Consider the following 20,512-nt stretch of genomic DNA (forward strand, 5'->3'; position numbering starts at 1 on the left):
CTTGCTGTCACACATCACCTTGTCCTATATATAGCACCACTGACAGAAGCTATAATTGTCGCCACTGATATTTTCGTTTCCATGGCAATCGCTAAAATACACGACAGATGTTCTCCGCATAGCAAATTAAATTAAGCAAAATAACACAAACTGTTGTTTACTGGCAAACGTCTCTTCTTCGTGCTTACAGTTCATCTGCGTCGCAGCTTTCACTAATATAAATCGCGGTAGCCGGAGACATATTGAGGCTTCCAGCAGATGAATGATGGGGGTTGTTTCCGTATTAAACATCCGGAGCTCCAGCCGTGTTTGTATTGTGGTCATCGCTTGTTTAGATTCTTCATCGCTGGTCAGACTTTTGCTGAATTTTTGGGAGATCTCATCTTTTATGTAGCAGCGAAAGAAATGCCAATGTTAAAGGAGCTGTATAGATATGGGAGTTGGGTTTGGGGGTCTTCAAAGACCTCACTAAAATCAATGGGGCCCTATTATACTTTCTTTACATTATCATTATATTCGAGATGTGATGGCAGCTGCAGTTATTGAAGCTTCTCATAGAACCATAGGGAAGAGAAGAATCATGCATACTTATCCTTGGCACCAACCCAATCCTCTTGGCTCTTCCCATCTCTTTGGTATTAATGCAACATCACATGATCTTGCTTTTGCGTCTGAGAGATCGTAAGAACCAGGAGGATCAGGATGGTCCTCAGGAAGTTACCTGTGAAGGGTATGGAAATACTAGCTTTGTGTAGTTTGGTAAAGGCCATAGCTGCTGAGGCTTATTGGGCATTGCTTACTCTGATTATTGTAACAGTCTCTGTCGTGACCCGCGTGGACAATGTGTCAGTGGTGTCAATACCAGTCTAAGGGTTTATATAAACAGTCACCATACTGGAGGGGGCATGTGCATCTGATAGACGAATGGTAGGGCATATCTTGTCCCACAGAGTGGTGCCTGTGTTTGGTACAAATGGTGTGATGTGGCATGTAATATTGATTGTTCTTGCCTCTGTGGTGAAAAGCACAAGCAATCATGAGAGATCTGTGTAAGTTTGGGTGAAGCCTGTAGTCGCAAGCCACAAGAAAGCCATGTAGTCTGAGTGCAGCTGAGAGATCCCTTGGCAATTCCGACTATCGAGCTAAAGGGGCGCTTTGGATGTTGACCTGCTACATTGCTGAGAGAGAGTGGAAGCCTTATACCATAAAGACTGTGAGTTCATACCTCTTAGGGACCACAACGGGCCTGCAATGTGTTTATAGAGACTATAACTTGATCCCACAAGAGCTGAAGTGTTGCAAGACATTGAGGGCTGATGTGTTGCTGGGACAATGTTGCCAAGTCCTGAAATTGCGTTGCAAAGTTTAGAGACTGTGAGTGCGCACCTCTGTAAATTGTGTAAGAGCCACGACAGGCCTGTGATGTGCTTAGAGAAACTATGACTTGATCCCACAATGACTAATATGTTGCTGAGTCCTGAAACTGTGCGCCAGGTTAATGAGACTGTTACCATTTACGGCAACACGTGTGCTGTCCCTTCGCCTACCTGCCCGTGGTGTCCCACGTGCCTCTTACTGGTTCTTGGGGTAGATTTGTGCCACTTTTTGTGTTGAGTGCACATGGATGTCCTACAGAATTATTGGATATTTTACATACCGCAACTAACATGTGAACACAGTCTAAAGCCTTTGGTGTATATGGGCACACCACTGAGGACTTTATAGCAAAAATAGAATTGCCCCCCACCCCATCATCTAATGAAATTGTAGCACTGAGCAGTGCCAATCAGCTGCACAGTGATCGTTAGCCAGTACTGTACTTTGGACAAAGGCAAGAGGATGTACTGAAGCACCGATGTTTACTGCAAGGCCTTATACCAACGGGATGGTTGGCGTCAAGAGTAGATACTCAACTGGTGCCACCGATGATGATATACAGTCGGCAAAGTTAACTTGACATGTTAGGTTTTATGATAAGGTAACATCATGTCCATGTTGATGCCTCGTTGAGCTATGAGGGGTGGCGTTTGACCAATGTTGTAGAAACCCCCTTCCATTGCTGTAGCCATGTGGCAGCCCTTGGGTGGAGGCATACTGCTTTTAAAATAGATGGATTTGCACTACTATGAAGGCCATTGCATTGTGACATGTAGCAGATAGGCTCGGCTATTTCACTAGTTATGATACCAAAACTCGCAGATGTCTAAGCGACTAATGTTTTTCTGAACTTTTTCTTTTGTAGTGCCAACAACACCCCTAAACAGGTGGAAGTGCGTATGCATGAGAGCCAACTGACCTCAGACGAAGTGCACCCTAGATCACCATGCCTGCGAATGTGCGACAAGCTCCGAGGAAACCTCTTGCTTACCCTTACAGTATTTGGTAAGTCCATTCTTATTGATAGACCGATACTGCAGATTGAACAGGTCCTACTGAAAAGTCTTAAGAGATTATATGGCATGTATACAAAGTCAGGTGAAGTTATAGTGGAGTTCGAAGGGCCCAAAGTGGAGATCTTCTATCATTACTTAGTGCTTGTTAGTCCTTGTTTCTCATACAGGAGGTCCTGTTGCACAAACTTTTGAAAAGTTTGGTTTGGCAAGTTTGCTGAATTTCAACCAAAAGTTCGGTCCGAATTAGTTTGAACCAAAACGTCACCAATAACCCTAAAATTGATGTATAACATTGGTGGTCGTCCTCATGGGACTCAGTGTTGCCTTGCAGTGCTGGGTGTCCTAGGCTCACATCTGACCAACATCTGCATGGAGCTGGTATGTTCTCCCTGTGTTTGTGTGGGTTGCCTTCCACACTCCAATCCCAATGGGGGGTAGTGATGTCATTCTATAAATAAAGGTGATTATTATGAGACACGGGGAGAACATACAAGTTCCATGCAGATGTTGTCCTTGGTTGGATTTGAACCTAGAGCCCCAGTGCTACAGGGCAATGGTGCTAGTGGGCTCAGCCAGAACAACCCGCTCCAAGGTTCAGGTGTTGTGAACAGAACTTTTAGCGAGGTGCAATCCGAAATAGGGTTCAACTGATTCAGTTCACTCAACATTACTCATAGGCTGGCTGGGTAGCTAGATCTTCAGGCCTTGTTTCCTATGTTGGTATTATTTGTGCACTGTGTGGTGGCATTTACTTGGCATTGTGTGGGATTGTTATGGTATATTATTATTTCTGTGTTGGATGGCGGTGGTGCTGACATTGCTCAGAGTTGCTATCTGGACCACTGTGTGAAAGTATTATTTGGCTAAGTGTAATGGATCGTGCATCTGTGTGGTGGAGTAATTTGTGCACTGTATTACGGTACTATATACGCCAATCACATATAACATTAAATGGGTTGTGCCAACAGCTGTTTGCTCTGCGTTCTGCTCTTGGCACCCCCAGCCATTGAAAGGAAAATCTAGTATCATAGCCCCTTCAAGACTGCATAACATAAATATATGTCATGAGGCTGTGAAGGGTGTATGGAGCGGGATCGGGAGCCGAGTCTGCACCATGGCCAACGGCTACCAGCTGCTTTTGATATCTGACAGCTGCCAGCAACAATTTGCCACAATTTGAGCTAGTGCGGATTGCGGCAGTTAACTATTTAGATGCTGCGGTCAAAGCTGACCATGCATCTAAACAGTCAGCTGAAGGAGGACCCCCTCAGGCGCCCCATTGCCCCACCCCCCACCCCCCGTCCTGTGCAATATGATTGCTGGTTGTCAATGGGGTAGCATGGCAGCCCAGAGAACAATGAAGGCTGTGATGAATTCTGCTTAATATGTAACTTTAACAGATTACTATATACTGCAATACTGCAGTATTACAGTATATAGCACAGATGATCAAATGACCGTAAGTTCAAACCCCCTATGGAAACCAAATGAAAAAAGTTAAATACAATTTTTTAAACAGCAAAAAAAAAAAAGAAATAAAGCAGGAAAAATGGTAAGTATGAGTATCCGAGCGACTGTGACAAGGGCTTGGATTCCAATTCCCAATCATTGCTCTAAAGACCTGTCTATAGGGTCAGGCATTGATTTGAAGGGATGCTGCCATCCAATAGGTGGCGCTGCAGAGGTATTGTTCCAGCTCCCTTATTTGCTAACTGCCCTTAGACATGCGAATGTTGGTATGGAATTGCGCAGCTGCGGATTTGGTTGCATCCTGCGGCGTCATTCCGCCCTATATGAAAGATCCCTAAATAACATAGTCCCAGTGGGCGATCCGACATAAAAAAACTCTGCCTAGCGGGGGCTCCTTAGTTTGAGCAACATCGGGCCCACGGGAGCTTCAATTAGCTGCTGATAAAAAGTCATTTCAAACTGTTGGCTAGAAATGCCTAATTAGCAGAATGAAGTGTGTGGATAATTACGTGTCCTCGCGTTACCTGCCTGGGATCGGTAATCACTGCCTGTTCACAATATTATTTCATAGTTTTGTATTATTATACTATCATTTGTGTGCTTTCCTCTCTTGGTTGTTCTCAGAGACTCGGGGCTCTTTCACACGAGCGTATATATTGGCCGCTGTTTTCACGGTCGGCCGATATACGCTGTGATCTGATGCACTGGATTCCAATGCATCCGATCACATGGCCGTATTCCCGCGATGTAAAAGCGCCCGGCCGGCCAATATAGTGCCGGGCGTCTTTACATCGGGCCAAAAAGATAGTCCTGGAACTATCTTTTGGGCCAGCATACATCAGCCACTGCATAGACTCCTATGGCAGTGAGCCAGCGAAGGGAAGGCTCAACGGCATGCCAGCCTCAGCGTGTATGCGCCGGGGTCCATGCCATCTTAACGGGTGCACAAAAGTTAGATTTGTGCGCCAGTTCACGTGCTTTTGCACATCACATCGTAGCGTATATCAGCCAGCCGTGAAGACGGCAGCCAATATACGTTCGTGTGAAAGAGCCCTTAAAGGGGTAATCTGAGACTTTACTACTGATGCGCTCTACTCATTATGGGTCATCCATAGTTGATCGTCAGGGGTCCGTCGCTCTTGATCCCCGACGATCAGCTGATCGTTCTGCCGGCTATCAGTGCAGCGAGTGGCCGTTGTCATAAGTGGTCAGGGCAAGAATAATAGGAGGCATTGCTCCCATTGATTTCAGTGGGAGAGAAGCTAGCTATTACACTTCCAGCGCTGACCACCGATGATGACTGTGCTGAAAACAGGCCAATCAGCGGAGGTTGTGAGCGGCGGATACCTGACGATCAAATATTGATGACCTCTCTTAAGGACAGATGATCAGTAGTTAAATTCTCAGAATACTCCATTGGAGAGACATGGATAAGGACTTAGGGCGCCCTTACACTGGCGATGAAATCACACGATTTCCCAGCGCTGTAAGGCTGCGAGAAATCGCTAAATTATGAAGCCAATGGCTTCATTCACACGTGCGATGTTTTAACACTTGTGATACAGCGTGAAAACAAAATCGCGGCATGTCCATTCTTTTTGCGATCCCGCCTATTGTTTTCAATGGGTCAGGCGGCAGCAGCAGCGGCTCCATTGAAAGCAATGGGAGATGATCGCAATCCACTGCCACTGCGGGGACAGCAGTGGCAGGGGACTCTCCACGGCACAGATTTTTGGGGACGGGGGCTTGAAATATATAAGCTCTAGCCCAAATATAATCCCTAACTGTAGAAAAAATAATAATAATAATACATCACCTTAGAAGCGCTGTCATCTCCAGCGCGTCTTCTAGCAGGTCCTCGGCACTCTTCGTCAGCTTCTCCTCGGGCAGGGGATTGAAAATGCCCGCCTCCTGAAGGCGCTGCCTCTGATTAGCTGAGCGCTGTGACCAATCGGAGGCAGCGCTCAGCCATTCATTCCCTGGAAAACACCTCACATCCAGGGCTTCAGAAGGATTGCGAGAGCGATATCAGGGCGACAATCACATCCCAATATTGCTATCGCCAGTGTGCAGGAGCAATCAGTGTCAGGCAGCTGCTGCCAAGGCAAAAAGGATCATGGGGTGCATCAGAAGAGGTCTAGGGGCACATGACGAGAGTATTGTTCTTTCTCTTTACAAGTCGCTGGTCAGACCACACAAGGAATATTGTGGTCAGTTTTGGGTACCGGTACTCAAGAAGGACATATCAGAGCTTGAGTGGGTATAAAGGCGGGCAACTAAAGTAATAAATGGCAACGAGGCGACCAGGGCTTTTACTAACCACTCCACTAACACCACGTCTCTCTGCCAGTCAGTTTACTGATTACTGATCTACTCCAGAATTAATTTTATCTACTTGACTAGAAAGTAAGCAGGATCTAATTGAGAATGGAGACAGATCCTCCACATGCAAGAGTAGCCATGTCTCCACTCTGGCAAAAACACATTTTTCTATCCCTGACTGCCCGTCACACTCTGGAGGTCTGCTCTGTCTATTCCAGCCACTTCCCTGCAGTGCAGCCTCCAGTCTGATGCTTGTCAGGCACCATATTGATGGTAAGACTTTTTTACTTTCAGTCCACATCTCTTCCATGATGCTTCAGCGCAGCATTAGCTGAGGCTATACCATTTGTGCCTGCTAGGGGAGCAGTTTAATTCTAATTGCCTTCTGTATTCAGCCATATAAGCTACAGCCCACAAGTATACACTCAGTAGGATGAGCTGTGATCTCCTCTATTGTACCTGTGTGATCATCATCAGTAACTGTGATAGGGGTGCATGTATACCCTTCTAAGCAGTTTCTGTGCTAAATCCATGCATCACCCCCAAATAGATCAGATGTGGTAAGAATTGAGATCACATGACCATCTGAGGAAAAAGAGTCCGGTAGTCTCAGATAGAGACAAATAACTAACCAAGGTGACACTAGTATATATATGTATATACATTGGGGAGATAGCTACTTGATCAAAGACGTTTGTTTCTAACAAGTTTTTAAAAGTTTTAAAGTTCCTAAAAAGTTTTCTAACACCTTCCCTGTTTCTGTTTTTTTACAGGTGTTATCATGGGAGCGGTTAGTGGGGGTCTCCTTCGACTGGCATCCCCCATCCATCCTGACATTATTATGGTCATAGCCTTCCCAGGAGACATTCTCATGAGGATGCTGAAGATGTTGATTCTTCCTTTAATCATCTCCAGTTTAATCACAGGTAAGTGGTTGGTCTCTTGTAGACGGACGCTCTGGTAGAGAAGTCTTACTCGGTGTCTCCATGCCGGGGACCCCCTACTCAAACCAGTTATTTCAAAGTACCCCAAGAATGTGATCAATCATGCACAGTACAAATACCCCCTAGAGATATGGCACGTACCCTTGATCATGCATGTGCCACAGGTTGAGAATCCAGGTTCTAGTGCGGGCGGGGGGGGGGGTGTCAAATCAGCATTAACCTTTTGCAATCCAATTTTGGATTCAGAGTTTCCTAGGGAGTTTTCTCTTTCTGCCATTATTCAAAGGTGCCACCTGCTGGCTAGAGCCAGTACTGCAGTATTGCGCATACGGTCGTCTGAATGAGCTGTTATGGTTGCGTTGAAAGGGTCGCCTATAAGCGCTCCTTCACACGGGCGTATTTGCACTCTGTATTATGTGCATATTTTTATTTATTGTTAATCCCCATTGGTTTGCATTGGGAGATTCATGCATTTCACACCCAAAAATCGTAGCGTGTCCTATATAGGTCGTATTGCCGACTGAAATTGTCCATTAAAGCGGTTTCAGACGGCCGCATGCGCAACTTTGCTTGCTGGTATGGAGCGTAGTTTTTTTTAATTCGCCGTCCATTCAAACTCCGCACCATAGCTGTGGAGCCCTCTGCACTATGATGGGTTTCTCCTCTTCCACCTCTTTATCCCTGAGCTTTCTACCTAGGCGGGGGGCGGTTAGGGTAACAGAGCGGTGTGGGGGTGCAGAATCCAAGATGCCACCTGCTCTGCCAATCACTGGTTGCATCCTCCAGGAAGAGTGGACAGCCCATCCTTCTGTGTCTAGACCTCACATAAAATGACATGGTGGGATGGATTCAGCTGACGGACCTTGAGTTTGACAGGAGGGGTGTCATGTCTCCTTAAGGAGAGCACCCAAAAAGTGTGTGGAGACTAACTAGGGGCAAGTGGGTTGGGGTATGGTATAGTCTCTCCCTAAGGAGAGCACCAAGAAGGGGTGTGGGGACATCAAAAGGTGATTAAGGAGATTTATAAGGCCATGCAAGCTCCTCTGGGTAATTTATGCAAATAAGGAAGATGGAAACATTTCTCTGCAGCCATCCAATAGGTATTTTTCCATCTTCCTCATTTGCTTGAGTTTGACATACATGTTCTAGAGTATGCTAACAAGTTGGACTAGGAGTAACCTTTGAGTCCGCTGTCTCTTCCGCCAGCTCATCTAATGTCACCCACTCGGTCAGTGGATTAGTAAGGACGGCAGTAGACTTAAGATTTCCAGATGCGATCTGCTGAGAAAGACAACGATGTGCATTGGCACCAACAGACCCCCCCCCCAACCCCCCACCCCCCGGAAAGCTGTGTTGGATTATTTTTTTTGTGGGTTCTTATCAATATTTCCAACAAGGTCGGAGGCCTTTGGCAGCCATTGACCCCCTGCATCCTCCATAGAACTATCACACCAAGCCGTAGAAATATCAGGAATAGACAAGTGGGATTATTCTCTTAAAGGGGTTTTCCAGAACTAATATATTGATGACTATCATCAGAAGAGGTCATTAACAGCACGTCAGTCGGGGTCCGCCGCTCAGGATCCCCACCAATCAGCTGTCTGCGCATGCAAGCAGCACTTTTACTTCAATCCATGCCAGGCACAGCACCATACATCCCATAGTGGTTGTGCCTGGTATTGCAGCTGTCTTCCAACCATTCATACCACGAAGTGAAGAGCATCTGGATCAGCTCATCCGTGTGAATCTGTGAATTAGGAGTATGACCAGAGGATTGTGTAAGGCTTTACTCAGACAAATGCATTTGCGCAGAGAATGGAACCTATTGTTTTCAATGGGTTTATTCTCATGTGTTCTATTCTGGTGCGCACCAAAGGGACCAGAAGAGTCTATGGGGGTACGCACGTGCACACCCGATCCCCGCGCACCGCCAATATCCGCTTCTGTGCCATGAGCCAATATAATAAGATAGGAGGCGTTCGTTTTGGAGCGACGTGTATAGTGCAATCGCAGCAAAAAGCAAAATTTCATGCTTTTAGGCTGGGCTCACATGACCGCGGGAGCGGCGTGCCGTGCGTGAGAGACTTGTGCACCGGCACACAGCAAGTACACAGTGACATGCCTATTTACTGTGCGCCGCCAATCCCCATCTATGCCCCAAGATAGAGCATGCTGGGATTTTTTTCGCACACGTAAAAAAAAGGTATCAGTGTCTCAATACAGATCAATGGGCTGTTGGCATCGCGTGTCGTGCATGGCAAAATTGTGACGCCCAATGACAATACGCCCGTGTGAGAGCGGCCTTAGCCGCTCCCACCCTACTGGTCAGTTGCGGATACATTTACGGAACATCCCTATGGGTTCAGCCAAAGCTGTAGGAGTTGCTATGGGGCTCGGACTCTGGGGGGATCCACTCCGGTGCAGGGTCATTGTACTTAATGGGCAAAAGTGCGGTGGTGGGCGCCTATTCCTGGCCGCGCTACGGAGCTCTCCCTGAGCTTCACGCATTTTATCGAAGCGCTCCAGACATCATAGCGCCGTTCGCTCCGAGTCTTTTTATAGCTGCACAGATGTAGGGTGCAGATTTGCTCCGTTTGAGGGTAGACGGCTCATTACCGAGACGGAGGAGATGCCTATTACCGTTCGGCGCTCTCATCTACAAGGACGGACAGATCTCTCGCCTGAGATGCCGAGTCTCCAGCAATTAAAGGCAAAACACGTCAGCTGGATGGAAACATCTGTAGCCCCTGTTTTCCTGCACACAATTAAATCCCCTGTGACAGCTGGAATTAAACCATATAGTAATCTGGTAAATGAAAGAATGCGGCCGGGGACCGATCCATCCGGTAACCCTTTCTGTGCCAGACACGAAGCATTTTGTGCATTACCATGGTTGTGCACATCCATCAGTGTAGGGACAGTATAATGGGGGCCGCACACTGTAATGGGTAGGTGGTCCGTGCCCGGGTTCAGGGTCAGGAAGGGTATTGTTTCTCCTTAAGGAGAGCACATAGAAGGTGAGTGAGGAGACCATGCATGCTCCTCTGGGAAATATGCAAATAAGGAAGATGGAACAATACTACTACAGCGCCACCTGTTGGAAAGCAGAATTCCTGCAAGTCAGTGTTAGACTCTTTAGACAAGCCTTATAACAATGACTGGGAATTGAAAAGCAAGCCAGAAACCATGCACAGACCGCTGTTTGCCCCTGATCAGGGTGCAGTAGGTTTGGCGCGGCGATGACATGGCAGAAAGTCCATTTGTTTCTTGCATAAATACGCAGTGAACAGGCAGTCACAGTCAGCTTAGTCGTGCATTTTGGTGCATAATACACATATTCACTGTGTATTATGCGCATAAACGATACTCACATAATAAGCAACATATTTACGTCTCTCAGAATGACCCCTAATAGTTAATAGAAATTTATAACACTATGTGTAATAAAGAATAAGATACAGAAGCAGCGGAGAGGAGTTTGTCATTTGCCTCAAACTGCATTGTTGATAGCTGAAATGTTGATTGCAGAGATACAGTGAATTGCCCCTTTATCAGAGCTCCCGGCCCGCTCACAATTGGCGCTCCCCTGTATGGACATTCTCCCCGTGACCCCGGAGTGCAGCATAAAATCATGGGACAAGTTTTCCGTGGATCAGTTTCAGTGGATGGAAAATCCAGCGATCTAAGCGACTTCCAACGAGGCCCGATCATTGGTGCTGGACTAGCCGGGCCGGGATGTCATTGCCACCTGGGTTTTGTTTTTGTCATGTAACAGTGTTGAGAGTATACAGAGAATGGCGCGATCGAGGAAACACATCCAACAAAAGGGGATCCTGTGGATGGAAACAACTCGTCACTGAAAGGGGTCAGAGGAGGATGTCAGGAATCGTTCTGACCAGTCAGGAGCAGCCGAATACAACGCTGGAGCTCCAACTAACAGGTCCAAATGCACAACTCGACGCTCCTTAGCACGGATGGAGTATAACTGCAGACTTGAGTCCAATGTACTACTAGATGGGGGTCTCTAATAAAGTGGTCGCTCAGTGTATGTAAAACCATAGATACTACCAGGACCTCGCGTGGCGCAGTGTGTTAGGGCAACAGAATGCAGTCCTCAGCTGTTGCTTGCAGTGAACACAACCAGAGCAAACCAACGACCTGGGTAATCAAACTTCCAAATATTGGGAATAGTAGTCCTTACGTGGCTGGAGAATGACGTGGTACCTGTGATCAGTGGATGTAGGCTAGCGAGAAGCAACTCCCAGCTCTTTATTACAGGTGGCACTTGATATCACATTTGAAGCAGAGGCTCAGGGTGGCTGTGGCAATAAGTTGGAGTATAACACTGCCAGCTTTCATCCCCTGCTTGGGCTACAGTTTAGGACGCCCGTCTCTGTCTCCATCCCAGTCTGGTTCCTTCTCTGGTTACTCTGTCTCTGTCCTGCTTTGAAACATACTAACGCTTTGCATCATTCTTCTCCACTGCTTTTAGGGTAGATCACCTCTTTCTCCTCCAAACTCAGAACTCAGACTCCTCTCCCCCCACTTCCTTTTTTTTTCTCTTCCTCTTCCTCATTTCTCCATTCTCTGGCTCCTTCCACTACCTCCAACCAACTCTTCACTCTCCCTTCTTTTTCAACTCCGCCCTCTCTCTCACCTTTATACCCTCGGTGTCACCCAATCCTAAGCAAGGGTCCCACTAACTGTCCAATACCCAGGCTATCTAAAGATGATTGACAGTGGTGACAGGGAATGAGCTGATATTCTGCCTAGTCATGCAGAGTGAATATTATACTTTATTATTAGAAATTAACCCCTAGTAAACCAGGCATTATTGTTGTTTCATAATTAAACATACCTTTCACGTCATTTTTCCCCAGTTTCTTCTTAGTATACACAATTTAGCTGACTCAGTGTTAAACGTGCTGTGGGATAATACATGCTCATGACCAGAAAGTTGCTAGTTCAATCCCCGCTTGGTTCAGGTAGCCGACTCAAGGTTGACTCATCCTTCCAAGGTCGGTAAAATGAGCACCCAGCTTGGTGATGGGGGGGTAATAAATAAATTACCTGAAAGCGCTAGCGGAATAAGTTGGCGCTATACAAATAAACAGATTTATTTTTATTTATTTATACCTTATCATGAATTACTACAAGTCTGGCGCCTGTTTACACTACTGTCAGGCTTATTTGTTCTTCCGTCCATTCACAGAAACAGAATAACTAAATGATCAGAGTCCCAGCGCTGTCCCACCCCGCTGCCCGTTATTTTGAAGGAATCTCCGATGGAAGTGTGAACTGAACCTTCTTAAGATTAATGTCTGACAATGTTAGCTCTGCTACATCTGGTGGGATCTGAAAATGTCCCATAAGGCAAACACTCAAGGGTTTCTTTTAATGTTGCTTCGCAGGGTTGGCTGGACTGGATGCAAAATCGAGCGGACGCCTCGGCACCAGGGCAATGGTATATTACATGGCGACCACCATCATAGCCGCAGTCTTGGGAGTCATCCTGGTGTTGGCAATACATCCTGGAGACCCCAAACTAAAGAAGCAACTTGGAAAGGGACAAGAAAATGATGAAGTCTCCAGTTTAGACGCGTTTTTGGATCTTATCAGAAATCTATTTCCGGAGAACCTGGTGCAGGCTTGTTTCCAGCAGGTAACCCAAATCCTTTTACCACCCAAATCAGACAGCTCGTCGCTTCCTTAATATGTCCTTTATCAGATGGGCGGAGCTCCAGAAGCAATTAAATTACTACAACGACTTGGTTCCACTTTATTGGTGATTTAGACAATCAGCATTAAAATACACGTTTCGGGCAAGATAACCTCCAGTTCTGACCGCTTCGCCCTCGACTGACATCTCCCTATTCTTTTCCAGCAGTTGGGACTTCGCGTTCATCAGGTCCCTGTATGTAACCAGGTGACCTGAGGAAGGAGTCTCACCCCAAAACACGTATTTTAACCCATTAAGTGCTCATAGTAAAATTACAACACAGGATTAAAGCTCCTGCAATATATCAGGAGCAGCTCGGGTGCTTTGCTCTTAGTCACAGCTGAGGACCCGGAGGAGAAGGCAGTAGAGGTTTTTAACCGCTTCTGCCTTCTCTCTTGCAGGCTACATAGCATTCAATGAGTGCTACGTAGTGAGAAGAGAATGTGGAAGTGTTACCTCTGCTATTTGACCTGGCGATCTTTGGGTGCACCCTACCAAGGCAGAGCTGCAGGGTCCTAGCAGACCCAGATCAGCTCTGTTAGTGACTAATGTCACGCTAAGAGGATGTTTTCCCTGTAACTGGGACTCCTATGGATGCAGCTCCTATTGATTACCCAGCTACAGTGGAAAAGTGTGAAATAAAAAAAAGAAAAAGACCCCCAGTAGTCTTATATGATATTTAAAAAAGCCCTATATGCCACAGGAAAAAAAAAACACACCAAAAATAATTTTGGTAGCTTAAGAAAAAAAAAAAAAAGGGCCGTAATACCGCCAGATGGATAAAATCCCTAAGTGTCTGGCCCTTTAGAACCAAAACAGCCTGGTCCATAAGGGGTTAATGCTGGTTGTCTAAATCACCAATAAAGGTGAAGTTGAACCTAATCGCCTCTGGCGCGCAGCACCGAGCCACCAGTTTTTTGTCTCTCCATTCACCCACGCCCACTTTTGCGTCGCAGTATCTTTTCGGAAACCCCTCCATAATAACTTGTACACTTAAAACCCATATGGCCCCTGCCTCTTCTTTGGGACCCTCCTACCACACAGGTTTTGCTCCACCCATTCTCCTATTCTGCATCATTGATATGCAGAGAGTGACTACTACTTACGTCTTTTACTTTCGCAGCCACAGCTTGTGCATGCATTGCATCAACAGCATATTGATTTCAATAAGAACTGTGTAATGCCCAATTTCCCCTGTGGGGGTGCTGCAGAGAAGTTCATCACTTACTGCTGGTTCTCCCACAGTTTAATGATAAATCCCAGCAGTTCCTGCCTTACTTGCACATGACAAAAATATACTTACAAGGGGTTACCGAAAAGAAATAGGAAATGGTATGCCAGCCGACATTGCTGGGGAAACGTAGCGCTTGGCTCCAGTTGGTCAGTTTTTCACCTATTTTGTGATGACTGATTCATACAAGCACACTGCAGCTGGGATAGTTGGTTTTCTCGTTCACAGAGTGAGATCGTATGGATATTGAAGGTGGGGCGAAGGTGTTATGCTATTTTTTGGCAAAAATTAGGCCTCCTGCACACGGGCAGATTTGCATTGCGAGATCCAAAGTGGGATTCTTCCTCCAGATTTTGCAGCACATCCAGCCCATAGCATGCTATGAAAAAATGCGATTATCTGCCCACAAGCGGAAATCGATTGCGATTTTCCACTCGTGGGGAAGAAATTGCACCATGCTGTGAATTTGTATGGGCTACGCATGGCCGGCTTCCATTGAAGTCAATGGAAGCTGTCCGTCCCGCGGCCATTCTGCAATCATCACCGCAGAATAGTTGTGGCAGCCGCGTTATCGCCATAGCGACCGTGCGGCGTCCTCTGTACTGTGTATGTGTGCTGGCACGTCAGCCGGCATATCGGCAGCAGAGGAGAAGAAGGCAGAAAGGTACGCTGGGGCCGCCAACCGGGCACTGGGTCGAACTCCCCTGCGGGAATCCTGCATGCGGGGTCTGTCCCGCCTGTTTGCAGGCGACCTTTCTCAACACTCGGCACTGTGCGGGCAAGTGTATTGTCCAATCAGCTGTTTGCCCACACAGTGCCAAGTGTTAAGCAATTTTTGACAAAAAATGGCATGACACCCTCGCCTCACCCTCCATATTCACCTAATCTCGCTCTGTGGCCTTTGAGCAGTGAAAGAGGAAACAAAACTTCCCAGCTATACGCTGTTCGTCTGAATCGGCCGTCACGAAATAGTCGAAAAACTAACCAACTTGTTGAAAAAAAAATCCCCGGAGCCGAACGCAACGTTTCCCAACACTGTCGGCCGGCGTACCGCCTCAGAAGAGTTCCGCAGACATTGCCCCACACACAGAAGCCTGTACTAGTAACACTCCGTACACCAGTAGACGGTCCCTGTTTCTTTTGGGTTCCCCCTCGTAAAATGTGAGTCAATAAGACTTTGAGAGAGGGGAGAAAACTAACGTAAATCTACTGGTTTGGCCCCTAGATTCAGACTGTCACCAAGAAAGTGATTGTTGAAGTTCCTACCGAAGAGCCTACCAATGTGACCGACTCCGTCTTCTCACTCATGAACGAAACCGCCCCCACAACTACAGAGGAAATTATAAAAAAGTTGGAGTTCAAAGATGGCATGAACGTCTTGGGTATGAAAATCAAAATCTGAGATATTTTCATCTTTGGATTGTAGGACATTGCTCCCCGCCCAGTTTCCTGTCCTTGTGGCTCGATTTAGTGACAGGGTTGGGTTTCCTTCAGCAGCTCTTTATTCTTAGACTAACAATGTATAGTTCCATATATAATCTGGAGGTTATGACTTGTTGGCCTTCTAAAGATACCGGTATTCGCTGTTAGAAACGTGTTAATATGATTAGTGTACCTCCAAGAGGAACAGGCTTCTCAGATGCATACAGTAGCTTTCTTAAGATGGCCATAGACATTAGCAGAACATTAGTTGAAGGAGAACTGGTCATATAGATGTTCACCCATGAAGAACTTGCGTTATCATCCATCAAAGTCTACCCTGGGTACACCAAATCAGCCAAATCTGTGATTTCCGGGCTGCAGGATATGGTCCAGGGAGATGTCACAACGCCATCCCCGGATCCTGTGACATACAGGGCGATGCGTGACCCGTGTCATTAAGCTCTGGACACCGAGTTAGTAGCTTCTCCCTTCAGTTCCAGTGCTGATAGGCTGCCTGGGCTGTCTATCAGTCCAGTCAGTCTATCAATTACTATAAGGACATTTAAACCAGTCCCTTTTTATTAAGTATGTCAGTTACATTGTTTGTGTACCTGGCCATGCTGTGCCAGAGGTATCTTATCTCCTCAGTGATCATAGTCTTTGGTATTAGGGATTTTGCCTGTGTAGTACTTAAGGTTTTCAAGCGTTTTAGAAGTAGTGTTTAATATAGCAGCTGTCTGACTGTCTTAGACTGGTTTCCAGTCTCTTTCCTGTAGTGGGGTCGCCCTTTTCAGGGCAGGGGCTCCACCTGAGAGATTGGTTCAGTTCTGGCTATTTGGTCTGTGTAATCCTCTGTACCTCGCAGTATGCAGTCTTGTTGTTTTTTGCAAGTCTGAAAACACCTGTATCACCAATCACCGGTTTTAGCCCGTCTTTGCATCCGAAAATTGCCACCACTGGTTATGCAAACTAGTGGATCCAGACGTGACACCATATGTCAACCTTAGATGCAATTGTTTATGTAGAATTATGGAAGATTTTCATTAACGTCTATGGTCAGTTTTCAGGTGCTCCTATCCCCACGAGGCACATATGATAGGTTTCTTGTCACCCATGAAAGAGAAAATTACCAACAAGCTAACGCAAATGCTCAATAGTGGAAGACTCCCAATGGTAGACAGTAGGATGTAGGGTTCCTCCGATCTATGTCTTTTTTATGTACAGCCACTGACTAGGACTAGTGATGGATGAACTAAGTTGCTTATTGAAATCTAACATGACCTTCTACGCTTTTTTTTTCGCAGGTGTAATTGGCTTCTTCATTGCATTCGGCATTGCCATGGGCAAGATGGGCGAACAGGCCAGACTGATGGTGGAATTCTTTAATATCCTGAATGAGATTGTGATGAAACTTGTGACGATGATTATGTGGTATGTAGAAATGGGGAGCAGTTTACATTACTCAATCACTTTCAGCTTCACATTATAACCCCAAGTCACTTCCACTTCAGGGATATCAGACTGTCCAGTTAGGCCCCCGGTCCAATGGCGTGATTTCGTCGGCGGTAAATCGCCGGCGAATCACGCCGTCTGAAGCTTTCCATAGCGTTGCTATGGAAAGTGCCGCCCCTCTGTCCACGAGCGGAGAATCATTGCGATTCTCCGCTCAAGGTTGACTCAGCCTTCCATCCTTCGGAGGTCGGTAAATTGAGTACCCAGTTGACTGGGGAAGGCATTGGTAAACGACCCCACAAAAACAGTCTGCTGAGAATATGTGACATTGTGATGCCACCCTAGGAGTCAGTCATGACTCGGACTTTACCTTTACCTCCTCTACAAAAATGTGAGCAGAATAAACAGTTTGTAGACACCGTCCACACATCAAGATTCGATGTGAGATTTAAGCATTGCTTAATATTTTTTGAGCAGTGTGTAATATATATTGGCAAAGGTCAAAGAGTAGAAACTTCTTTTACGGCCCCCTTGCCTCTGTTAGTTATTTGCACTCCCAAGGGTTATACTTGACTCCTTGGACACCAAATAAAGGGATGAAGGCTCCCAGTAGAGACCCACTGTGGCTAAGAGATGTTTGAATTCTCTATTTTACTGAACTCCATCCAAGTTCTTGATCTGTAAAAAGTTCTGAAGTCTTTTCATTTTTCGACTTGTTCTCAATGCTCTGCACTTAACTTGTCTTCTTAGTGGAGATCCCTCCAACCAGGCTGGCCTGGGGTGGTGCTCCATTAACAGTGACATGAAGCAGTATGCTTCTACCTAATCCCTTTTTAGTTGCCTCTTCTTTCTTCCTTACAAAAGTCATTTTTCCAACAATGTGTCAAGCTTTGTAACAGACGCTATTTCACAATGTACGTCAGACCCAGTTTCACCGCTAACAATGGCCATTCTATCCAACCGCAGAAGCCGAATTTCCTGTTGGTTGCAGATCTTTTGTCAATTCTTTGTAAAAGCCGCAGACCCAGTTTCTGAGAGACAATAAGGTCTCTGGGGAAATTCTGGACCTGTTACAGGTGGATGATATCCATGGTCTCGGAGGAAGCAGACTGACACAGCTTTATTGAACTCGCCTTAAGAAAATAGCCGTGTAGAGAACAGTCTCGAAAGAACAATGAGTTCCCAGTTGAACAAATTACCATGTGCTTTCTTCCTTCTGGAAACACATCTGGTTCCTCGTTGCCGACTGGTTGGATATTTGCAATTTGTTGCTCACTCATAGTTGTTAATTCATTCGGGAATAAATTGCAGACGTAAGAAATGGGCATCGCCTGCCAACAAACTATAGCTTGTAGGAGAAAACCACCAACTGTGACCTTGTGACATGTAATGGAGACAGATCAGGAGCTCACATCCGCGTTGTCCTTGAGCTTTGACCTTCACCGATTCTAATGGTCTTCACGGCTGACTTCTTGTCCCATTGTAAGAAGCACCGATCAACACGCATGTCAATTGGCTCTTGTTTCATTTTCTTTTACACGGGCCGCGAATTGGCTATATGTGGACAAACGATCAGTACTATGATCGTTCATCCCCATTGGCCGGAGTACATCGGAAAGCATTTTTATGTTTTATGCAATTTTTATGCAAATTTTTTTGTAAACTGGAATTTTTTTTCAATTAAACTTTATTGAACTTTTTTGACACTATTTTTAGTCCCTAAAGGGGACTTGACGTTGCGATCATTCGATTGCTTGGTTGGTACACTGCATTACTTATGTAGTGTATTCTATGACGGCAGCCTATTAGACTCTGCAGGAGGCAGGGATTAATAGGCTGACTTATACAGCAGACATGGCTTCCGGCTGCCATAGGAACCCATTGGTACCTTGCGATTGTATGACAGGGTGCCCATGGGTGACAGAAAGAGCCCCCTGTCATTTGCTTAGATACTGCCGTCGCTATTGATTGTGGCATGTAAGGAGTTAAACTGCAGGGGTCTGAGGTTTCTTCGCATCTGGCATTTAGAGCAGGAGCCTGGCTGTCAGTACACCGCCTTAAAAAGATGTATGTGCCGCTTTAAAACCCATTAGTGAGGACAGTAAAGAGGCGTATTGGCGTCACGAACTGAGCAAGAAGTATTATAGAAGGAGCGGGGTTGCGCTGTAGACTCGGTATACGCTGTACATTATGTTGGATGTTCATAATTTGAGAAGCACCTGTGCCCTTTTGTCTTTTCCAGGTATTCTCCCCTCGGTATCGCTTGTTTGATCTGCGGAAAAATCATTGCCATTAAAGACTTGGAGCTTGTTGCTAGGCAACTGGGAATGTACATGATCACCGTTATCGTGGGCCTCATTATCCATGGAGCGATCTTCCTGCCGTCTCTGTACTTCATCATTACCAGAAAAAGTCCCTTCTCCTTCCTAGCTGGGATTTTTCAGGCTTGGATCACGGCTCTCGGTACAGCGTCCAGGTAAGGGCGAGTGATTATGGATAACTTACCACCCCAAATATACTGAAAGTTATATTTTGGGTTTAGCTGACTTTTGGGGACGAGTTATGGCTCCGGACAGGTTTCATGTTGTATACGGCCACAATAGGGCACACGTAGAAGCCTATAGGACGTAGGACCCCACTGTACCGCCATGCGTGTCGGACATCATACGTGCTCTTGGAGTGATCCTAACAAGGCGCTCCTAGGGAGGACAGGACAGTGGTAAATGTTTTCATTTATAGGTAGTAAGCGTGGATTGCTGTACATCAAGGTCTTCAGCTTTTCTAGCCTTTTGAAGCTTTATGAGTGTCCATAATGTATCATCCAAAAGTTATTTGCATCAAGGCAGGGTTTCTTGAGAAGAACAGATTTGTCGGTAACCTGGCTTTATGTGCCTTTATTTAATCGGCAAAGCACCTGTGAAACCCGTACTTCCAAACTTATCTCTTTTTGGAGAAGTTATTAAAGAGGTTGTCTGAGTTCTATCTTCTCTGTAAAACCTGTGTTCCATGCAACTAACATAACAAATAGGCCAGAGGTGTAACTTGAAGCTCCTAGGCCCCAATGCAAAATCTGTAACAGGGCCCCCAACTATAATGCATTATTCATAGTACTAGGCTCCTTATATGGGGAAGAGAGGCCTTATGGGTCCCCTAAGGCTCTTGGGTCCGGGTGCAATTGCATCCCCTGCACCCATTATAGTTACGCCACTGAAATAGGCATATACTAACCTCTCCCTGCTCCCCGCTGTGTCCAGCATTGCTGCTCTGGGTCTTCCCTTTGACATCATGTTTATAGGTTGCCCCAGCCTGTTTATGGGTTGTCACTAGTACTACAGCCAATGACAGGGCTCAGCTGTCAGTTGTTGAGCACTTTCATTGGCTGCAGTGCTTGTGATGTCCTGTAAGCCAGGCGGGACTACAGCCTGTAAACTGAAGCAGAGGACCGAGCAGCGCTGTGGGACACAGCGGGGAGCAGGGGCAGGTGAGTATATAACTATTTGTTATGCTAGTGCATGGAGAATGGGTTTTACAGAGAAGTTACAACACAGACCACCCTTTT

The 20,512-nt window shown here is 46.1% G+C and overlaps 1 protein-coding gene across 1 annotated transcript in view; it reads left to right on the forward strand.

Moving 5' to 3' along the window:
* SLC1A2 (solute carrier family 1 member 2) overlaps positions 1-20,512 on the forward strand; it is a 116,240-nt gene that overhangs the window by 78,848 nt on the left and 16,880 nt on the right. Inside the window, exons 2-7 of the mRNA XM_066582484.1 lie at positions 2,243-2,382; positions 6,959-7,111; positions 12,541-12,791; positions 15,305-15,461; positions 16,806-16,932; positions 19,196-19,429. Coding sequence (XP_066438581.1) covers positions 2,243-2,382; positions 6,959-7,111; positions 12,541-12,791; positions 15,305-15,461; positions 16,806-16,932; positions 19,196-19,429 — 1,062 coding nt within the window. The remainder of the gene's footprint in view (positions 1-2,242; positions 2,383-6,958; positions 7,112-12,540; positions 12,792-15,304; positions 15,462-16,805; positions 16,933-19,195; positions 19,430-20,512) is intronic.

Source organism: Eleutherodactylus coqui, chromosome 11 (assembly GCF_035609145.1).
Source record: "Eleutherodactylus coqui strain aEleCoq1 chromosome 11, aEleCoq1.hap1, whole genome shotgun sequence".
Taxonomy (NCBI): Eukaryota; Metazoa; Chordata; class Amphibia; order Anura; family Eleutherodactylidae; genus Eleutherodactylus; species Eleutherodactylus coqui.